Source organism: Electrona antarctica (genome assembly GCF_951216825.1).
Source record: "Electrona antarctica genome assembly, chromosome: 2".
NCBI classification, from domain to species: domain Eukaryota; kingdom Metazoa; phylum Chordata; class Actinopteri; order Myctophiformes; family Myctophidae; genus Electrona; species Electrona antarctica.
The window spans coordinates 54,698,530-54,720,558 of NC_136807.1; the positions used below are offsets into that span (position 1 = coordinate 54,698,530).

General features: G+C 45.4%; 1 protein-coding gene across 1 annotated transcript in view; it reads left to right on the forward strand.

The window, feature by feature from the left end:
• The window catches only part of LOC306917213 (sodium/potassium-transporting ATPase subunit beta-1-interacting protein 3-like), a 226,559-nt gene that overhangs the window by 176,603 nt on the left and 27,927 nt on the right, over positions 1-22,029 (forward strand). The window contains 1 exon segment of the mRNA XM_079495345.1: positions 10,791-11,009. Coding sequence (XP_079351471.1) covers positions 10,791-11,009 — 219 coding nt within the window.

A 22,029-nucleotide genomic window follows, 5' to 3' on the forward strand; every position in this document is an offset into this window, starting at 1 on the left:
CGCGCCACCGAGTGGCGCGCTACGAGCTTGTAGGTCTGCTATTTTTGAAAAAAATCGTGAAAATATTGATTTCAGAAAAATGGAGGATTTAGAAGATGTTCTTTAAATTTTGAGCCCTAAATGGGTTAAAGCATGGAGTCACAGTACAGTACAAACAGTTACATTAGGAAACAAAGCATTTAAAACATTCATACACAAATGAAGCTCTCCCCAGGTTGGCAGAGGGAGTGTAGTGCCCAGGATCACATTAGATAATAAGTAACGTCACTGCAAAATCGTGGGAATGTAGAATGACATTAGGTGCAGGCAGAAAAAAAAACCTAAAACTAACACCAAAACTAATAAAAAAACTAAACTAAAATTAAGCATTGTCAAAAAAGAAAAGAAAAAAACTAGCAAAGCCGCTCTAAAACACTAACTGAAACTAACTGAATTAGAAACAAATGAGTCAAAACTAACTAAAACTAAACTAGATAATGAAAAATCCAAACTATTATAACCATGGTCTGGAGCTCCTTCGGTGCTGCTAAGCGCTAATATGCTAACGGCAGGGAAGCGGCATTTTTTTCATTGAGGTCCAAACATCGCCGCACTGATTGCCAATCCAGGCGTGGATGGAGAAAAGAGTCGAAAAAGAGTCGAGAAAAGAGTCGAGAAAAGAGTCGAGAAAGTCGCCGCTAAAGTTCGTGGTTATCGCCCACCATGCGGTATGAAATTGTCTCCTGTACGGAAACGACTCCCGCCTACGATTGGTATAATCGAGGGTCTAGATACCCAGAAAATGTCCTCGGACAAGCCCTCCATCGTCGCCTCCATATATAGGTGATGCTCACTTTCACTTCCTGTTGGTAGTCACGGTGTTCTTGTTCTTTGTCCTTCTTTTGGTGAGCTTGTTGGCAGTGAGCACACTCATGGTGTCTATTCTGTTGTTGTTGTTGGTAGTCATGGCTCTCAGTTCCCACCTGATGTTGTGTGGGAGTTCAGACTGCCTCAGACCGTACAGAATGACTGCTAGCTTACATAAGGTCTTCAGACCAGGACTCAAGTCTAGGATGTGCAGGTCATTGGATGTGTTGTAGTTTCCTTCAAAGAGGAAGATACGATCTCCCACCATGCAACATCTGGACCTGATGTAACTAACGGGCCCAAGGGGACCTGGTCGTTTGGGCTCAACCTTCTTCCAGGAGAAGTTATCTGGATAACATTTCCACTGATCCCTGAGGATCTGGTACAACTCGTAACAACCAAATATGTACAGCTCTCCATTGTAGGAAAAGGCTGAATAACCCCACCATGCTTCTGGAAGACGCTTTGCAGAAGATGTGTCCAGCCAGAGGTCGGTCTCTGTGTCAAACACACACATGGTGTTGTACGAGCCCCCAAGTACAAACATCTTTGTCCCGATTATGGTGGCAGAGGGATATGATAAAGCAGGAGGTAGAGTTCCTCTGGTGTTGATTACAGACCAGACCATGGTGCTGGTGTCCAACTTGTACGTGTCAATAGTGTATCCAGTCATGGTTTCTCCTCCATGGACAAACATGGCCTTCCTCAACACACAGGCAGAGTGGTACACCCTCCCCTTTGGAACAGACCCAGAAACTCTGGGTTTAAACCACCTGTGGGTGTCCACATCAAATGCATAAAGCACCTTGCAGTACTTACGTGGGTATGTCTGATAACCTCCCCAGATGTAGACTATATATTCCATCAGTACAGCCGTGTGGCCAATGCGCTTGGATGGACCCTCACGGTAACGCTCACCTCTTCCTGGTGTCACAGGGGGCAACTTCCTCCAGCGCAAAGACACAGTGTTTAAAACGTGCACATCAATCTTAGCGTTGTCATCACAGAGCCCTCCAAAGTAATACACCTCATTTCCAACGGCAACAGGAGCACTATTATAGAGTTCTTTTGGTCCTCCACTCAGATGTACCGTCCAGCAAAACATTTCTCACACAGTAAATGACATTGGGAGTTCAAAACCTCGCTCAGAGAAAGAATGAAGACGTAATGAGCGTGTTATCACTTATAATTGGTTCAGTGGCACAAATGGCCCACAATGTTTGGCCAATCCACACAGCTGATCAGTTGGGTTGGCCAATCAAGGAAGCCAATGTTGATCTCCTAAAATGTCCCCTAATACATCCCATCCACGCACGCACGCACGCACGCACGCATACAGTACAGTACAGTACAGTACAGTACAGTACAGTACAGTTACAATAAGGAAACAAAGCATTTAACCCATTTTGTGCGGGAACCACTTTTGGTGTTTTAAACATTATGTTATAATTTAGCTATAATAAGTAACGTCACTGCAAAATCGTGGGAATGTAGAATGACATATACGTCAGGTGCAGGCAGAAAAAAACCCTAAAACTAACACCAAAACTAATAAAAAAACTAAACTAAAACTAAGCATTGTCAAAAAAGAAAAGAAAAAACTAGCAAAGCCGCTCTAAAACACTAACTGAAACTAACTGAATTAGAAACAAATGAGTCAAAACTAACTAAAACTAAACTAGATAATGAAAAATCCAAACTATTATAACCATGGTCTGGAGCTCCTTCGGTGCTGCTAAGCGCTAATATGCTAACCGCAGGGAAGCGGCATTTTCTTCATTGAGGTCCAAACATCGCCGCACTGATTGCCAATCCAGGCGTGGATGGAGAAAAGAGTCGAGAAAAGAGTCGAGAAAAGAGTCGAGAAAAGAGTCGAGAAAGGAGTCGAGAAAGGAGTCGAGAAAGGAGTCGAGAAAAGAGTCGAGAAAAGAGTCGAGAAAGGCGCCGCTAAAGTTTGTGGTTATCGCCCACCATTGCGGTATGAAATTGTCTCCTATACGGAAACGACTCCGCCTACGGTTGGTATAATCGAGGGTCTAGATACCCAGAAATGTCCTCAGACAAGCCCTCCATCGTCGCCTCCATACATAGGTGATGCTCACTTTCACTTCCTGTTTGTAGTCATGGTGTTCTTGTTTTTTGTCCTTCTTTTGGTGAGCTTGTTGTCAGTGAGCACACTCCTGGTGTCTATTCTGTTGTTGTTGTTGGTAGTCATGGCTCTCAGTTCCCACCTGATGTTGTGTGGGAGTTCAGACTGCCTCAGACCGTACAGAATGACTGCTAGCTTACATAAGGTCTTCAGACCAGGACTCAAGTCTAGGATGTGCAGGTCATTGGATCTGATGTAGTCTCCTTCAAAGAGGAAGATACGATCTCCCACCATGCAACATCTGGTACTGATGCTACCAACGGACCCAAGGGGACCTTCTCGTTTGGGCTCAACCTTCTTCCAGGAGAAGCTCTCTCGATTACATTTCCACTGATCCCTGAGGATCTGGTACAACTTGCAACAACCATATATGTAGAGCTCTCCATTGTAGGAAAAGGCTGAATAATGACCCCAGCATTCTTCTGGAAGACGCTGTGCAGAAGATGTGTCCAGCCAGAGGTCGGTCTCTGTGTCAAACACTCTGATGGTGTTGTCGTAGACCCCAAGTAAAAACATCTTTGTCCCGATTATCGTGGCAGATGTTGATAAAGCAGGGGGTAGAGTTCCTCTGGTGTTGATTACAGACCAGACCATGGTGCTGGTGTCCAACTTGTACGTGTCAATAGTGTATCCAGTCTTGTTTTCTCCTCCATGGACAAACATGGCCTTCCTCAACACACAGGCATAGTGGTACTCCCTCCCCTTTGGAACAGACCCAGAAACTCTGGGTTTAAACCACCTGTGGGTGTCCACATCAAATGCATAAAGCACCTTGCAGAACTTATGTGAGTATTTCAGATAACCTCCCCAGATGTAGACTATATATTCCATCAGTACAGCCGTGTGGCCTTTGCGCTTGGATGGACCCTCAAGGTAACGTTCACCTCTTCCTGGTGTCACAGGGGGCAACTTCCTCCAGCGCAAAGACACAGTGTTTAAAACGTGCACATCAATCTGAGCGTTGTCATCACAGAGCCCTCCAAAGTAATACACCTCATTTCCAACGGCAACAGGAGTACTATTATAGAGTTCTTTTGGTCCTCCACTCAGATGTACCGTCCAGCAAAACATTTCTCACACAGTAAATGACATTGGGAGTTCAAAACCTCGCTCTGAGAAAGAATGAAGACGTAATGAGCGTGTTATCACTTATAATTGGTTCAGTTGCACAAATGGCCCACAACGTTTGGCCAATCCACACAGCTGATCAGTTGGGTTGGCCAATCAAGGAAGCCGATGACTGTTGATCTCCTAATATGTCTCCTAATGCATCTGCTGACATAGAAAACGGACTGTTTGGTTAGTCTTACCAAATGAACACTGAACAATTGTTCTTTGAGGGGTGCTAGCCCCTCCTATATACAGCTTTTGTCTCCATACGTCTCATATTTGCCATTGACAATGAAAGGATAATTTAGGTAATATGTCCCTCAAATATGACGTACATTTGTGGCAACACAAACATTAAATGCCATTGAGTATGAAGGGAAGTAATATTTGACGAGCAAATCGGCTAACCAATCACATACATTCACTTGTTCACTAGATGATGTATGATGGTGTATAATGATAAGAGCGCCCCTCACTTCACACGGGTGTGATTTTTATTTAATTGACTTGTACCGTGGACCAACCCTAATCCAGGCGGATGTACTTTTATATTGCGTGGTGACTGATCGAGCGAGGAGTCACTGGTCACCGCGGGGCGTCAACTTTAATGTCCTATTAGCGTCTACTTAAACACTTTAATTGCCCGGGGTTATTTAATCCATTCCATTATAGCGCCCAGTCGGTTTATAAACACGGACCACTTTTACCGACGGACCAGATGTTGTTCCGGATGTGGCTGTAGCAGCCAAACCAGTCTAGAGCCGATCGACAACAACGGGAGGTAAGAATAAATCAATCGCGACTAGCGACTGGACAGCGGAGGGCCGTCTAACACAGGATGTTTTTTTTAAATAATTAGACGGGATGATTTAGATTGCGAGTTATTAACGTTTTAATATTTCCGTTGTCGTCGGCTAAACAGGGGAGGAACATTTTCGATGACATCTCACTGTTGTATCTGTTGACATCTGTTGACATCTCCACAGGCGCTTCCAGGCTGTGGAGCGATGCGATCCGTTTTCATATCAATAAACTTCGTCTTTTGGATCAAACTTCGTCTTGGGCGTCGGGCGTTACTAATAGAAAGGACAAAGAACTTCGTCCTGGGCGATGGGGGTGTTAACGGTCCAGCTGTCGGTGAAAATAATTTGTATGGTCGTCATGTTGTTTTAGTCTCCACTAACACTGTGACCTTGGATGTGTGGTACAGTAGGGAGTTTAGGACAGAGCTCTGTGTGCAGCTTGTTGAACGACAGTAGCCTCTCTCTGGTACCTTAGCATAGCGGTGTGTAGCTTGTTGACAGACAGTAGCCTCTCTCTGGTCTCGTAGCATATCGTAGCATAGCGGTGTGTAGCTTGTTTACAGACAGTAGCCTCTCTCTGGTCTCGTAGCATAGCGTATCATAGCGGTGTGTAGCTTGTTGACAGACAGTAGCCCACAGCCTCTCTCTGGTATCGTAGCATATCGTAGCATAGCGGTGTGTAGCTTGTTTACAGACAGTAGCCTCTCTCTGGTATCGTAGCATATCGTAGCATAGCGGTGTGTAGCTTGTTGACAGACAGTAGCCTCTCTCTGGTCTCGTAGCATATCGTAGCATAGCGGTGTGTAGCTTGTTTACAGACAGTAGCCTCTCTCTGGTCTCGTAGCATAGCGTATCATAGCGGTGTGTAGCTTGTTGACAGACAGTAGCCCACAGCCTCTCTCTGGTATCGTAGCATATCGTAGCATAGCGGTGTGTAGCTTGTTTACAGACAGTAGCCTCTCTCTGGTCTCGTAGCATATTGTAGCATAGCGGTGTGTAGCTTGTTTACAGACAGTAGCCTCTCTCTGGTCTCGTAGCATAGCGTATCATAGCGGTGTGTAGCTTGTTGACAGACAGTAGCCCATAGCCTCTCTCTGGTATCGTAGCGTAGCATAGCATAGCGGTGTGTAGCTTGTTGACAGACAGTAGCCTCTCTCTGGTAGCGTAGTGTAGCATAGCGGTTTGTAGCTTGTTGACAGACAGTAGCCTCTCTCTGGTAGAGTAGCGTAGCATAGCGGTGTGTAGCTTTTGACAGACAGTAGCCTCTCTTTGGTCTCGTAGCATAGGGTAGCATAGCGGTGTGTAGCTTGTTGACAGACAGTAGCCTCTCTCTGGTATCGTAGCATGTGTTTCTGGTTGATGGAAACGGCATCTAGGCTGAAGCTCAAAGTCTAGTTATGTATATCCTTTATTTACATCTCTCTATCCTTTGAGGAACCTGTAACTAACATTATATTACATCGTAAATGCCTGATTTTACACTTGGTTGCATGCTGCTAATAGCATGTCTACAAGCTCACGACGCGCGTCGTGAGCTTGTAGATCTGCTATTTTCAGAGCGCAACCAAACGTAAAATGACTTTTCTGTTAGGTCTACAGGATCTCTTCTCCACTAGTCCCTCCCTAACATTTAGTTCTACTGGATCTCTTCTCCACTAGTCCCTCCCTAACATTTAGTTCTACTGGATCTCTTCTCCACTAGTCCCTCCCTAACATTTAGTTCTACAGGATCTCTTCTCCACTAGTCCCTCCCTAACATTTAATTATACTGGATCTTGTCTCCACTAGTCCCTCCCTAACATTTAGTTCTACAGGATCTCTTCTCCACTAGTCCCTCCCTAACATTTAGTTCTACTGGATCTCTTCTCCACTAGTCCTTCCCTAACATTTAGTTCTACTGGATCTCTTCTCCACTAGTCCCTCCCTAACATTTAGTTATACTGGATCTTGTCTCCACTAGTCCCTCCCTAACATTTAGTTCTACTGGATCTCTTCTCCACTAGTCCCTTCCTAACATTTAGTTCTACTGGTTCTCTTCTCCACTAGTCCCTCCCTGACATTTAGTTCTACTGGATCTCTTCTCCACTAGTCCCTCCCTAATATTTAGTTCTACTGGATCTCTTCTCCACTAGTCCCTCCCTAATATTTAGTTCTACTGGATCTCTTCTCCACTAGTCCCTCCCTAAGATTTAGTTCTACTGGATCTCTTCTCCACTAGTCCCTCCCTAAGATTTAGTTCTACTGGATCTCTTCTCCACTAGTCCCTCCCTAACATTTAGTTTTACTGGATCTCTTCTCCACTAGTCCCTCCCTAACATTTAGTTTTACTGGATCTCTTCTCCACTAGTCCCTCCCTAACATTTAGTTCTACTGGATCTCTTCTCCACTAGTCCCTCCCTAACATTTAGTTCTACTGGATCTCTTCTCCACTAGTCCCTCCCTAACATTTAGTTCTACAGGATCTCTTCTCCACTAGTCCCTCCCTAACATTTAGTTCTACTGGATCTCTTCTCCACTAGTCCCTCCCTAACATTTAGTTCTACTGGATCTCTTCTCCACTAGTCCCCCCCTAACATTTAGTTCTATAGGATCTCTTCTCCACTAGTCCCTCCCTAACATTTAGTTCTACTGGATCTCTTCTCCACTAGTCCCTCCCTAACATTTAGTTCTACTGGATCTCTTCTCCACTAGTCCCTCCCTAACATTTAGTTCTACAGGATCTCTTCTCCACTAGTCCCTCCCTAACATTTAGTTCTACTGGATCTCTTCTCCACTAGTCCCTCCCTAACATTTAGTTCTATTGGATCTCTTCTCCACTAGTCCCTCCCTAACATTTAGTTCTACAGGATCTCTTCTCCACTAGTCCCTCCCTAACATTTAGTTATACTGGATCTCTTCTCCACTAGTCCCTCCCTAACATTTAGTTATACTGGATCTTGTCTCCACTAGTCCCTCCCTAACATTTAGTTCTACAGGATCTCTTCTCCACTAGTCCCTCCCTGACATTTAGTTCTACTGGATCTCTTCTCCACTAGTCCCTCCCTGACATTTAGTTATACTGGATCTCTTCTCCACTAGTCCCTTCCTAACATTTAGTTCTACTGGTTCTCTTCTCCACTAGTCCCCCCCTGACATTTAGTTCTACTGGATCTCTTCTCCACTAGTCCCTCCCTAATATTTAGTTCTACTGGATCTCTTCTCCACTAGTCCCTCCCTAATATTTAGTTCTACTGGATCTCTTCTCCACTAGTCCCTCCCTAAGATTTAGTTCTACTGGATCTCTTCTCCACTAGTCCCTCCCTAAGATTTAGTTCTACTGGTTCTCTTCTCCACTAGTCCCTGCCTAACATTTAGTTATACTGGATCTTGTCTCCACTAGTCCCTCCCTAACATTTAGTTCTACAGGATCTCTTCTCCACTAGTCCCTCCCTGACATTTCGTTCTACTGGATCTCTTCTCCACTAGTCCCTCCCTAACATTTAGTTCTACAGGATCTCTTCTCCACTAGTCCCTCCCTAACATTTAGTTCTACTGGATCTCTTCTCCACTAGTCCCTCCCTAACATTTAGTTCTATTGGATCTCTTCTCCACTAGTCCCTCCCTAACATTTAGTTCTACAGGATCTCTTCTCCACTAGTCCCTCCCTAACATTTAGTTATACTGGATCTCTTCTCCACTAGTCCCTCCCTGACATTTAGTTCTACTGGATCTCTTCTCCACTAGTCCCTCCCTGACATTTAGTTCTACTGGATCTCTTCTCCACTAGTCCCTTCCTAACATTTAGTTCTACTGGTTCTCTTCTCCACTAGTCCCCCCCTGACATTTAGTTCTACTGGATCTCTTCTCCACTAGTCCCTCCCTAATATTTAGTTCTACTGGATCTCTTCTCCACTAGTCCCTCCCTAATATTTAGTTCTACTGGATCTCTTCTCCACTAGTCCCTCCCTAAGATTTAGTTCTACTGGATCTCTTCTCCACTAGTCCCTCCCTAAGATTTAGTTCTACTGGTTCTCTTCTCCACTAGTCCCTCCCTAACATTTAGTTATACTGGATCTTGTCTCCACTAGTCCCTCCCTAACATTTAGTTCTACAGGATCTCTTCTCCACTAGTCCCTCCCTGACATTTCGTTCTACTGGATCTCTTCTCCACTAGTCCCTCCCTGACATTTAGTTCTACTGGATCTCTTCTCCACTAGTCCCTCCCTAAGATTTAGTTCTACTGGTTCTCTTCTCCACTAGTCCCTCCCTAACATTTAGTTATACTGGATCTTGTCTCCACTAGTCCCTCCCTAACATTTAGTTCTACAGGATCTCTTCTCCACTAGACCCTCCCTGACATTTCGTTCTACTGGATCTCTTCTCCACTAGTCCCTCCCTGACATTTAGTTCTACTGGATCTCTTCTCCACTAGTCCCTTCCTAACATTTAGTTCTACTGGTTCTCTTCTCCACTAGTCCCTCCCTGACATTTAGTTCTACTGGATCTCTTCTCCACTAGTCCCTCCCTAATATTTAGTTCTACTGGATCTCTTCTCCACTAGTCCCTCCCTAACATTTAGTTCTACTGGATCTTGTCTCCACTAGTCCCTCCCTAACATTTTGTTCTACTGGATCTCTTCTCCACTAGTCCCTCCCTAACATTTAGTTCTACAGGATCTCTTCTCCACTAGTCCCTCCCTAACATTTAGTTCTACTGGATCTCTTCTCCACTAGTCCCTCCCTAACATTTAGTTCTACTGGATCTCTTCTCCACTAGTCCCTCCCTAACATTTAGTTCTACTGGATCTCTTCTCCACTAGTCCCTCCCTAACATTTAGTTCTATAGGATCTCTTCTCCACTAGTCCCTCCCTAACATTTAGTTCTACTGGATCTCTTCTCCACTAGTCCCTCCCTAACATTTAGTTCTACTGGATCTTTTCTCCACTAGTCCCTCCCTAACATTTAGTTCTACAGGATCTCTTCTCCACTAGTCCCTCCCTAACATTTAGTTCTACTGGATCTCTTCTCCACTAGTCCCTCCCTAACATTTAGTTATACTGGATCTCTTCTCCACTAGTCCCTCCCTAACATTTAGTTCTACAGGATCTCTTCTCCACTAGTCCCTCCCTAACATTTAGTTCTACTGGATCTCTTCTCCACTAGTCCCTCCCTAACATTTAGTTATACTGGATCTTGTCTCCACTAGTCCCTCCCTAACATTTAGGTCTACAGGATCTCTTCTCCACTAGTCCCTCCCTGACATTTAGTTCTACTGGATCTCTTCTCCACTAGTCCCTCCCTGACATTTAGTTCTACTGGATCTCTTCTCCACTAGTCCCTTCCTAACATTTAGTTCTACTGGTTCTCTTCTCCACTAGTCCCTCCTGACATTTAGTTCTACTGGATCTCTTCTCCACTAGTCCCTCCCTAATATTTAGTTCTACTGGATCTCTTCTCCACTAGTCCCTCCCTAAGATTTAGTTCTACTGGTTCTCTTCTCCACTAGTACCTCCCTAGTCTACTAGTCGTTTTTTTTTATCTGTTGACGAAATTCTCCAGTAGGCCTATATTTAGTCACAGCAGTTTTAGTCATCATAGCTTAGTCTTTATATAGTTTTCGTCAGCGACAAAAGGTAGTCGACCAACATTTCCCGTAGTGGTCTCAGTCGACCTCAAAACGAACGGTTGTCTCCATCCTCTCGTCACCCTCTCTGATGAATTGAAAATGGAGGACACTGATGTAAACAAGTCTTAGTGCTAGCTTTGCATTGTTTTTTCCTCATATTGACCGTCACTTTCGTTGAACTGTACCCATTCTACAAACTGTGAATACAAATTTAAAATCAATCAATCAATCAATCAATCAATCAATCAATCAATCAATCAATCTCTCCCCCCTCCAGGACAGCGACCTGCTGACGTTCAACATCTCGGCGCACCACTCGTGGTGGCGGGAGCACGGGCCGGGCTGTGTGCGCAGCGACGTGTTCCAGACGCCGCCGGGGGTCGGCGCCACCGCCACGTCGACCGGCGAGAGCCACGGGTACTTCACGGTGACGGGCTGCCTCCTGGAGTACCAGTACGTGGAGGTTCTGCAGAGCGCCGTGCAGATCCTGCTAGCGGTGAGTAGCATTTAACAGGTTTGGGGCTCTAAACGGAGATCTCCGTCCTAGTAATTAGTACACTCTGATGCCCTAGACGGAGATTGATTAACAAGTCGGAGATTAATGATATCAAAACCAATCACATCCAATGTGAACACTAGATAGTCGGGTGAAAAGAAACCTCATATGTCTCAAAACTGTTACTTGTCAAGACTCGAATTCAAAAACAGCAGATCTACAAGGTCAAAACGCGCCGCCCAGCGCCACGTTTCAGGCTCGTAGGTCTGCTCTTTTGGATGGTTTTGCGGGACACTCTGGTATGATCATGTTGGGGATTAATTTACCCAAAATAGCTTTCTGCCTGACAGCAACGCTATAAAGTATATTCATAAGACATGATTACAGATGACATTTAGCCAACGTAGTTGGCACGCGTGATTATACATGATTACAAATGTCATGTCACATGATTACAGATGACATTTAGCCAACGTAGTTGGCACGCGTGATTATACATGATTACAAATGATAATTAGCCGACATGTACGTTGTTGAAATACATAATTATACCTGATTGCAGATGACTACATTTTTATCCCACGATTTTGCAACCCAGTTTTTTCACCCAGTGCCAATTATCTAATGTAATCCTGGGCACTACACTTCCTCTGCCAACCTGACAGGGGGGAGTTTCCCTGGCCGGACGTAGCGCGTGGAAGGAACACGTTATTCCGACCAGTTCCTTTCCCCTCCATCAGGCGCCCCCGCTGGCCAGGGGGAGGTAGTTTTAGAGACCAGGATTACTGCATGTTTTTGTGAGGGTACCTACCCTATAGGAGACACGGGGAGAACATGCAATCTCCACACAGAAAGGCCCTTTCGCCAACCCCACCTCGGGTATGGGCACTGATGACGCAGAGGAGGGAACACGCCCCCAGCGCCCACAGTGTCCCCAGCGGGAATCGAACCCAGGACCTTCTAGCTGTGAGGCGACAGCACTACAAACTGTGCCACCGTGCCCCTAAGAAAAGAATGAGCACATGTTCAATGATCACATCAGCCCAACATAGCCTAGTTGACATGCATGATACAGCAGTGCTGCTTAATGTATCTACGGCCTGCCATGGTCATACCAATAGAAATATAATTAGTTATTTACATTGTTTTGCAATGTGGCTTTTTACTGTGTGTTTTCTTAATTTTTACTCGTAGTAGTAGTAGTCGTGTCATCATCATCATTTTTCGACCGCGATGGGGATCATGGATTTCACAATGCCGTGCCAGACTTTCCAGTCCTTCATTTCCATCCCCAGTTCTTGCTTACTTTTTTAAATTAATTTTATCCCACGATTTTGCAACCCAGTTTTTTCACCCAGTGCCAATTATCTAATGTAATCCTGGGCGCTACACTTCCTCTGCCAACCTGGGGCGGCAGCGGACTGACCTCATGCCTCCTTCTATGCATGAGGAGTCCAAGCTGCTTCTTTTCACCTGACAGGGGGGAATTTCCCCTGGCCGGACGTAGCGCGTGGAAGGAACACGTTATTCCGACCAGTTCCTTTCCCCTCCATCAGGCGCCCCGGCTGGCCAGGGGGAGGTAGTTTTCCCAGTTCTTTCTTACTGATGGATGTGTCCCTATAGCGACACATCCATCAGTAAGAAAGAACTGGTAAAACTACCTCCCCCTGGCCAGCCGGGGCGCCAATTCTTGCTTACTGATGGATGTGTCCCTAGCGATGACATCAGGGAACCATGTCTCGGAGCCATAGAGTAGAATCGGCTCAACGGTTGTCCTAAATATTTTTACTTTTAACATCTTACTAAGCTGGGATGACCAGATCTTTTGATTTGATTTGATTTATTTGATATATTCAAGATACAGTTCAAAAGGAGCAGTACAGAATTTTCAGGATTGCACAAAAAGTCAAAGACTTAATTCCATTGTGGTCCAAATAAATAAATACAGCATATGATATAGGAAGAACATGCGTTGACAATAATGGACATTACAACGACACCATCATAGATCACTAAATAAAACATTAAATACATAATAAATAGATAGATAGATAAATACAGCACTATTCTAGCTTGCCCATCAGCCAGTTTTTCAACATATTTTTAAAAATGTTCAAGGACTGGGCAAATTTAATTTCCCTTGGGATTTTGTTCCAATCCTCCACCCCCGTATATATAAATGCGCTTCTGCCTACCTTATTTTTTAGGTTTGGTAGTTTAAGATCAGCTACACTCGCCCTTGTATTCAAGCTATGGGATTCGTTGACATACGGGAAGTAACCTTTAAAATATGTTGGGCATTTTTCCTTTAAGATTTTATAGACCATAATGAGTCTCAGTTGTTGTATTCTGCCTTCGACTGGAAGCCAATTTAACTCTCTAAAATGGTTAGCACCAATGTGGGTTCTTGGGGAGAGATACAGTACTACCCGCATTAGTTTATTTTGTGATGTCTGTAGCTTATTTTTGGTGTTTTTAGATATACCGCTGTACCAGGTTAGGCTTGTGTAATCAAAGTGACATTGGACTAATGCTGAGGCCAGTGTCCTCATAGTGGTTCTGTCTAGGAATTTGGCGATCCTGGCTAGGAACTTAGTCCTTGCGTGGATCTTGCCAATAACTGAGTGAGCCATCGATTCACTGGTCATGATCTGGTCTAGTGTGCAACCTAGATATGTGACAGATGTTTTCACCTGGAGTTTAACTCCGTTACATTCTACTGAAAAGTTGGATATCTCTCTTAAGTTGTGTCTTGAAGCAAAAACTATACATTCTGATTTACCCAAATGCAGGGATAACTTGTTATCACTTAACCATCTGTTGACTTTTTTTAACTCGTTTTCTAGAGAGCGACTAACTGTTTCCAAGCACTCACCTGTCACCAGTAGTGCAGAATCATCTGCGTACAAAAATAAAGGACATGAACAGGCTGCATCCATGTAATTTATGTAAAGCAAAAATAATAAAGGACCTATTATGCTTCCTTGAGGAACTCCACAGGTGAGTTTTTTCGGCTCCGAGAGCTTATGCATGTCATTGCAGGCTGACCAGGCCATACCCTTCCTAGTTAGGAAGTGTAGTGTGTACAAAATAAATGTTCCAAAATAATACTGACATTTTTAGCTTGCGGCCCTTGGACTTTTGGAATTTTGCAGAGTGGCCCCTGAGCCGTCTTAAGTTGAGTAGCCCTGGCAAGGCAGTCAGAGAACGCAGATGCAGACAAAGACAAAGGAAACGTTGATGCAAACTTAAAGTGTATTTTAGCAGGCAGGCATCAAACACAAGCCGCAGGATTCAAAAGAATAACTTAAACAAGTTAAAAGGTTAACTAAGTCCAAGCTTCCAAAGCTGAAAAATACTTAAGAGTGCAGCTCTAACCCTAAAGGACAAAACAACCAGAGTGCAGCTCTAACCCTAAAGGACAAACAAGCAGAGTGCAGCTCCAACCCTAAAGGACAAAACAAACAGAGAGCAGCTCCAACCCTAAAGGACAAACAAGCAGAGTGCAGCTCCAACCCTAAAGGACAAAACAAACAGAGAGCAGCTCCAACCCTAAAGGACAAACAAGCAGAGTGCAGCTCCAACCCTAAAGGACAAAACAAACAGAGAGCAGCTCCAACCCTAAAGGACAAACAAGCAGAGTGCAGCTCCAACCCTAAAGGACAAACAAGCAGAGTGCAGCTCCAACCCTAAAGGACAAACAAGCAGAGTGCAGCTCCAACCCTAAAGGACAAACAAACAGAGTGCAGCTCCAGCCCTAAAGGACAAAACAAGCAGAGTGCAGCTCCAACCTAAAGGACAAACAAGCAGAGTGCAGCTCCAGCCCTAAAGGACAAAACAAGCAGAGTGCAGCTCCAACCTAAAGGACAAACAAGCAGAGTGCAGCTCCAACCCTAAAGGACAAAACAAGCAGAGTGCAGCTCCAACCCTAAAAGACAAACAAGCAGCTCCAACCTAAAGGACAAACAAGCAGAGTGCAGCTCCAACCCTAAAGGACAAACAGAGTGCAGCTCCAACCCTAAAGGACAAAACAAGCAGAGAGCAGCTCCAACCCTATAAAGGACAAAACAAGCAGAGTGCAGCTCTAACCCTAAAGGACAAACCCACCCACACACACACACACACACACACACACACACACACACACACACACACACACACACACACACACACACACACACACACACACACACACACACACACCTCCCGTCTAAAATAGACTATCGCTCTCTGTTTCGTCGCTGAATGCCAAATTGATATGCTTTTATGTCAGGCTGAGTCACACAGAGACCCAGCTGTAAACAGGCTGACGCACGCACACGCACGCACGCACACACACACACACACACGCACACACGCCGTCATGCTGTGTATGACTAATCTCGCTCCGGGGAAGTTGATTCTTTAAGTAAGAGAGGGGATAGACCCCTGCACACGCACGCACGCACACACACGCATGCGCGCGCACACACACACACACACACACACACACACACACACACACACACACACACGCACACGCGCGCGCGCGTACCGGTATGCACAACATGACCACATGCATTTTACTTTATTTGACAGGGAAGTGAGAGACGTCTCACCCAGTTAACACTAATTATAGGCCTACACATGTACTCTCTCTGTCACGGTGACTCACACGCGCATGCACGATGCGTGCACACACACACGCGCACACGCACAAACACAAACATATAGGCTACTGTACGCTCAGGTTCTTCCATGCCATGTACAGTAGAAAGGGCCATAAACAGTGATAACAACTATAAGCGTGTTGCCGTTGCATTTGGTCCGGTGGAAACCTCATATGTTCCACAACTGTTACTTGGCGACTGTGGCTCAAGAGGTAGAGCAGGTCGTCCAATGATCCATGGGTCGGCGGTTCGAATCCCGGCTCCTCCTGGCTACATGTCGAAGTGTCCTTGGGCAAGACACTGAACCCCAAATTGCTCCCGATGTGCTGGTTGGTACCTTGCATGGCTTCCGCTGCAATCGGTGTATGAATGTGTGTGTGAATGGGTGAATGTAATGCACAATCTATGTAAAGCACCTTGGATAAAGGCGCTATATAAATGCACCATTTACCTTTTTTTTTTTTTCTCAGGATTCAAATTCATCAAAAGTAGCAGATCTACGAGCTCGAAACGTGCCGCTTTTCAAGCATTTGACATTTGACAAAAAATGGACAAAAGATGTACAAAAAACGGACTCATTTTCAGTTTGTTTGATGATTTTGCGTGAGGCTGTAGTGTGTCAACACCCCTCTAGTCTGTCATCCAGTCCTACAACCCTTAGCGCTTTACGGAGGACGCTAATACCACGCCATGCTTCTTCTAGTGTGTGTGCGTGCGTGCGTGCGCTCGTGCGTTTGTGCGCACGTGCGTGCGTGTCATAGAGTTATAAAGAATATATAGAACATAGAGTGCCCCGCCCCCAGTCCACTTTTCACAGTCAGTTTGCACTCTTCAGACACAGGCAGACAGACATGCAGGTATACAGAGATCTCCATATATGGGCGCAGAAGGGACACAGACAGGCGGTTCAAACGGGGTGCCATGACAACGGGTATTGCATACTTATATAGGTTCCCAACTTGTATCGTCCCCAAGTAGGCCGGTGGCCGATGGGCACAGGTCTAGACTTTGTTTAAAGTCGTGGTTCTCAAACCTTTTCATGTCAAGGACCCCCACGTTGACAATTATTAGCCTTGCAGACCCGATTTGAAAAGATACGCCCCACACGAGAAGATGTTTCACGGCTCTGGCAGTGACTCTCAACCATTTTAATTTCAAGGACCCCCAAATTTGAAATACATTAGGCCAGGGGTCCTCAACTAGAAATGCTGAAGGTCCACTAATATTTTTTGAAAAAGACTAAGGTCCGGTCCCATGAGCGCGACGTGGGCCTTTGGCGTTCGGCCTGAGGCCGCACGCCGAGAATTTTGATGAATGAATTAATGAATTTGATCAATTAATTCATTAATTGTATTAATTAATTCATTTGATTAATAAATTAAGATTAATTTGTATTATTGCTATTGGAGACACTGGGGACTGGGGAGGCACTGGGGGGACACTGGGGAGGCACTGCATGGGGAGGCACTGGGGAGGCACTCAGGGGGACACTTTTTTTTTTTGCCCAGGGTCCACAGAAAGGTGGTCCGCGGTCCGGTCGTGGACCGCGGTCCACCAGTTGAGGACCCCTGCATTAGGCTATAGTATGGACCTCCATTTAATGGCATTTCTATCTCTGGGATGTATATTGTAAATGTAATGATAATTCTGAGTATATATACAAATGGAACCAACTCTGATTTGCAGACCTATAAGGCTCCATTTGGTTCCTATAACTATCTATCATTTAGCCGCCGAGACCCCCTGAGGTGGATCATATTTGTCCACGTTTGTTTGATTTAGCTTTGTCCGTACTTCCTCCGTTGTGGAAAACAAAGAAACTGAATGGTTGAGGGGAGGGGAGGAGGAGGAAAAGAGGAGGGGTTTGAGGGGGGGGGGGGGGGGGGGACAGAATGACAGCAGAGAAGTACGGCTCTTTGTCTCATTGTGGGAATAAAGACTTTATGTTCAAGGTCACACCGTCGGCGACGACGAGAACACATTAAATATTTAAGTCTGTGGAGCCGCGAGGGGGAAAGCGTTTCATTAGATGAAAAATGATGCACGCGTGTGGCGGTAACGGAGGCCTCACTGTCGCACGGCTGTATACCGATTCATCACGCAGCTGTAATAGAGTAGATGGGGTACAGTGCAGTCATTCACGCAGCCTATAACAGATATAGTATACAGTCATTCACACGGGTGCATATATGCTTTTGGTTAGACATAATTTTATACCATTGGTCTGATAATCTCAAACCCTCACCCCTAACCCTAACCTCCCACGGGGCAGCACACCTAAACCTAACATGGGTTAAGGTTGGTGAGGGTGTGCGTTATAAAACGACCGGATTAAGGTTGGTGAGGGGTGCGTTATAAAACGACCGGATTAAGGTTGGTGAGGGGTGCGTTATAAAACGACCGGATTAAGGTTGGTGAGGGGTGCGTTATAAAACGACCGGATTAAGGTTGGTGAGGGGTGCGTTATAAACGACCGGATTAAGGTTGGTGAGGGGGTGCGTTATAAAACGACCGGATTAAGGTTGGTGAGGGGTGCGTTATAAAACGACCGGATTAAGGTTGGTGAGGGGTGCGTTATAAAACGACCGGATTAAGGTTGGTGAGGGGTGCGTTATAAAACGACCGGATTAAGGTTGGTGAGGGGTGCGTTATAAAACGACCGGATTAAGGTTGGTGAGGGGTGCGTTATAAAACGACCGGATTAAGGTTGGTGAGGGGTGCGTTATAAAACGACCGGATTAAGGTTGGTGAGGGGTGCGTTATAAAACGACCGGATTAAGGTTGGTGAGGGGTGCGTTATAAAACGACCGGATTAAGGTTGGTGAGGGGTGTGTTAAAATTACCTTAATCCAGTCGGACCAATGGTATGTCTAACCAAAGTATGCCTCCCCATTCACTCAGCCTAGAACAAATTAGTACAGTCATTCACTCAGCCTAGAACAAATTAGTACAGTCATTCAAATATCCATGCTCGAGTGCATTCTGTGTCCATATCGTATCTCCATTACTGTCCTCCTTTCCGTCATATGAAAGCAGGGAATCATAGCTTCAAATGGACATATTGGTTGTTCAGTTTGACCCACCAGTTTTGGAGATATGGCTTATAGAGTAATGTCTTGCAGAGAAACAGCGAGTTGAGAAAACAGGCTTGAAAGGTTCAGGTGGAATCTTAACATTCTATGGCTACATGTTAAAGCATTTATTTCGTATTTACATGTCAATTTCAGCTCTGACGTTTATTTCAGACATGCTCTGTCTAGTATGTGAAGTCTGCCTGTGTTATTAAAGGGACACTTCACCCTTTTTGCGAATAAATACATCTTTATGACGTTTAGAAGATTTAGAACACTTTCCTGGGGGTCTTTATGTGTGTAATATGCTCACTTACTTCCTGGACTACAATTCCCATAATGCTTTGGTGCACTGCTCCTCCTTGTGGATAGGGGGAGGGCTGTCTTACTGAGACAATATGTAGTCCTGGAAGGAAGTTAGCCCAGTGTCCCATGACATCAGAGACACTGCTAAAATCTAAATGATCTAAAATCACATACACAGTTTACACACAAAGACCCCCAGGAAAGTGTTCTGAATCTGGTCATTCACATATTTTCTTTTGCAAAAAGTGTCCCTTTAACTCATTTTGGGGAAAAAACAACAGTTTTTAGTTAGTCTTGCCGCCAAAAGAGTCACAGATGGTGGTCCGTGGCTTAAATGCCGAATAAATAATGGTCCTTGAAATGAAGAGGGTTAGGAGGTTAGGAGGTTAGGAGGTTAGGAGGTTGAGACACATACTGTAACTCGTCAGACGTTCTGAGATGTTAAAGTATAAAGGCTGCTTATGGTGAAATCTATCCCATAGAAACAAGTGCTGCAATCCTGCACGCACGCACGCACGCACGCACGCACGCACGCACGCACGCACGCACGCACGCACGGGAGCATGACATGTTGTTGCCACAGGCAGTGTTTTCTGCTTTTATTGCTCTGGAATGTTGCTGTTCCCTGGAACTTCGGGATGGGTGGGACTGTGTGTGTGTGTGTGTGTGTGTGTGTGTGTGTGTGTGTGTGTGTGTGTGTGTGTGTGTGTGTGTGTGTGTGTGTGTGTGTGTGTGCTGACGGGGGGTATGGTCGCATGCGTCATTCCCGTGGTTCCACAGCTCATTTCCTCATCTCTGTCTATCTTTTTCTGCCTCCCCTCTCCCCTCCCCTCTCCTCCTCTCCTCTCCTCTCCTCTCCTCTCCTCTCCTCTCCTCTCCTCTCCTCTCTTCCTCATGGTGTAGTGTTGATGCCAGTGTGGACGTTAGGGTCATGTCTGAGTATTGTCTGTCACTGCGTGTTTATTGCTCGAGGGCTGAAGGGGGGGTGTGGGGGGGGGGGGGGGTGCTGGATGTGTGTTAGAGGGGGGGGGGGGGAGAGGGGGGGGGGGCTTTAGTATGATGAATAATTGGCCTTGGAATGATCAGATAGAGTGATTGGGGGGGGGTTCACACCCTGCACCTACAAGCTCTGACCCCTGTGATTGCCCCCCCGAGGCTGTGTCGGGTTGTGTGTGTGTGTGTGTGTGTGTGTGTGTGTGTGTGTGTGTGTGTGTGTGTGTGTGTGTGTGTGTGTGTGTGTGTGTGTGTGTGTGTTCGTTCTGGTTCAATCACTGAGTAATAGCAGACCTATAATGCACGCACGCACGCACGCACGCACGCACGCACGCACGCACGCACGCACGCACACACACACAGCTTCAAGGTCAGGATGCTCGTTTCGGTCCGCTACGTGTACGTTGATTGGTACGTGCACTGTGACATCATGAAGGAATGTCTGTCTGCAATGTCTCCAAACCTCCACTAGGGGCACAACAGTTAATGGAAACAATCAATTGAATTATTGATTATTAAAATAACATTAAAAAAAATCTACTATAGCAATGGAACCTCCATTTGATGACATTTAGCCTCGCAGACCCAAGACTAAAGAATATTTTGTTGTCGTTGAACAAAATAACAATTCTTCTACATTCTCTAATTGTGTAGACCTCTTGTGAATTAAGTAATGCAGATGTTCAACAAAAAAATAACTCACGGGTCCATTTGGTTTCATATTACGCTCTCAAGAGTTACATACTGGTCACTTTTCTTCTGAGCCAATCCCCAGGCCACAGCAAACGGGTCACTTTTCTTCTGAGCCAATCCCCAGGCCACAGCAAACTGGTCACTTTTCTTCTGAGCCAATCCCCAGGCCACAGCAAACTGGACACTTTTCTTCTGAGCCAATCCCCAGGCCACAGCAAACTGGACACTTTTCTTCTGAGCCAATCCCCAGGCCACAGCAAACTGGTTACTTTTCTTCTGAGCCAATCCCAGGCCACAGCAAACTGGTTACTTTTCTTCTGAGCCAATCCCCAGGCCACAGCAAACTGGACACTTTTCTTCTGAGCCAATCCCCAGGCCACAGCAAACTGGACACTTTTCTTCTGAGCCAATCCCCAGGCCACAGCAAACTGGACACTTTTCTTCTGAGCCAATCCCCAGGCCACAGCAAACTGGACACTTTTCTTCTGAGCCAATCCCCAAGCCACAGCAAAGAGGGGAAAGAGGCGCGCAGTGTTGATTCTGTCGACTTAAACTATAACGAATAATGTCCGACGGCTAATTTTTTTCACTGAGGAAAAACTAAATAAAAACTAAGCTATGATGACTTAAAGTGAGACTAAGTAAAATATATTGACAATTTAGTCAACAACTAAAAACTAGACTAATATGTTATGGAGGGACTAGTGGAGAAGAGATCCAGTATAACTAAATGTCAGGGAGGGACTAGTGGAGAAGAGATCCAGTAGAACTAAATGTCAGGGAGGGACTAGTGGAGAAGCGATCCAGTATAGAACTAAATGTCAGGGAGGGACTAGTGGAGAAGCGATCCAGTAGAACTAAATGTCAGGGAGGGACTAGTGGAGAAGAGATCCAGTATAACTAAATGTCAGGGAGGGACTAGTGGAGAAGAGATCCAGTAGAACTAAATGTCAGGGAGGGACTAGTGGAGAAGCGATCCAGTAGAACTAAATGTCAGGGAGGGACTAGTGGAGAAGAGATCCAGTAGAACTAAATGTCAGGGAGGGACTAGTGGAGAAGAGATCCAGTAGAACTAAATGTCAGGGAGGGACTAGTGGAGAAGAGATCCAGTAGAACTAAATGTCAGGGAGGGACTAGTGGAGAAGAGATCCTGTAGAACTAAATGTCAGGGATGGACTAGTGGAGAAGAGATCCAGTAGAACTAAATGTTAGGGAGGGACTAGTGGAGAAGAGATCCAGTAGAACTAAATGTCAGGGATGGACTAGTGGAGAAGAGATCCAGTAGAACTAAATGTCAGGGAGGGACTA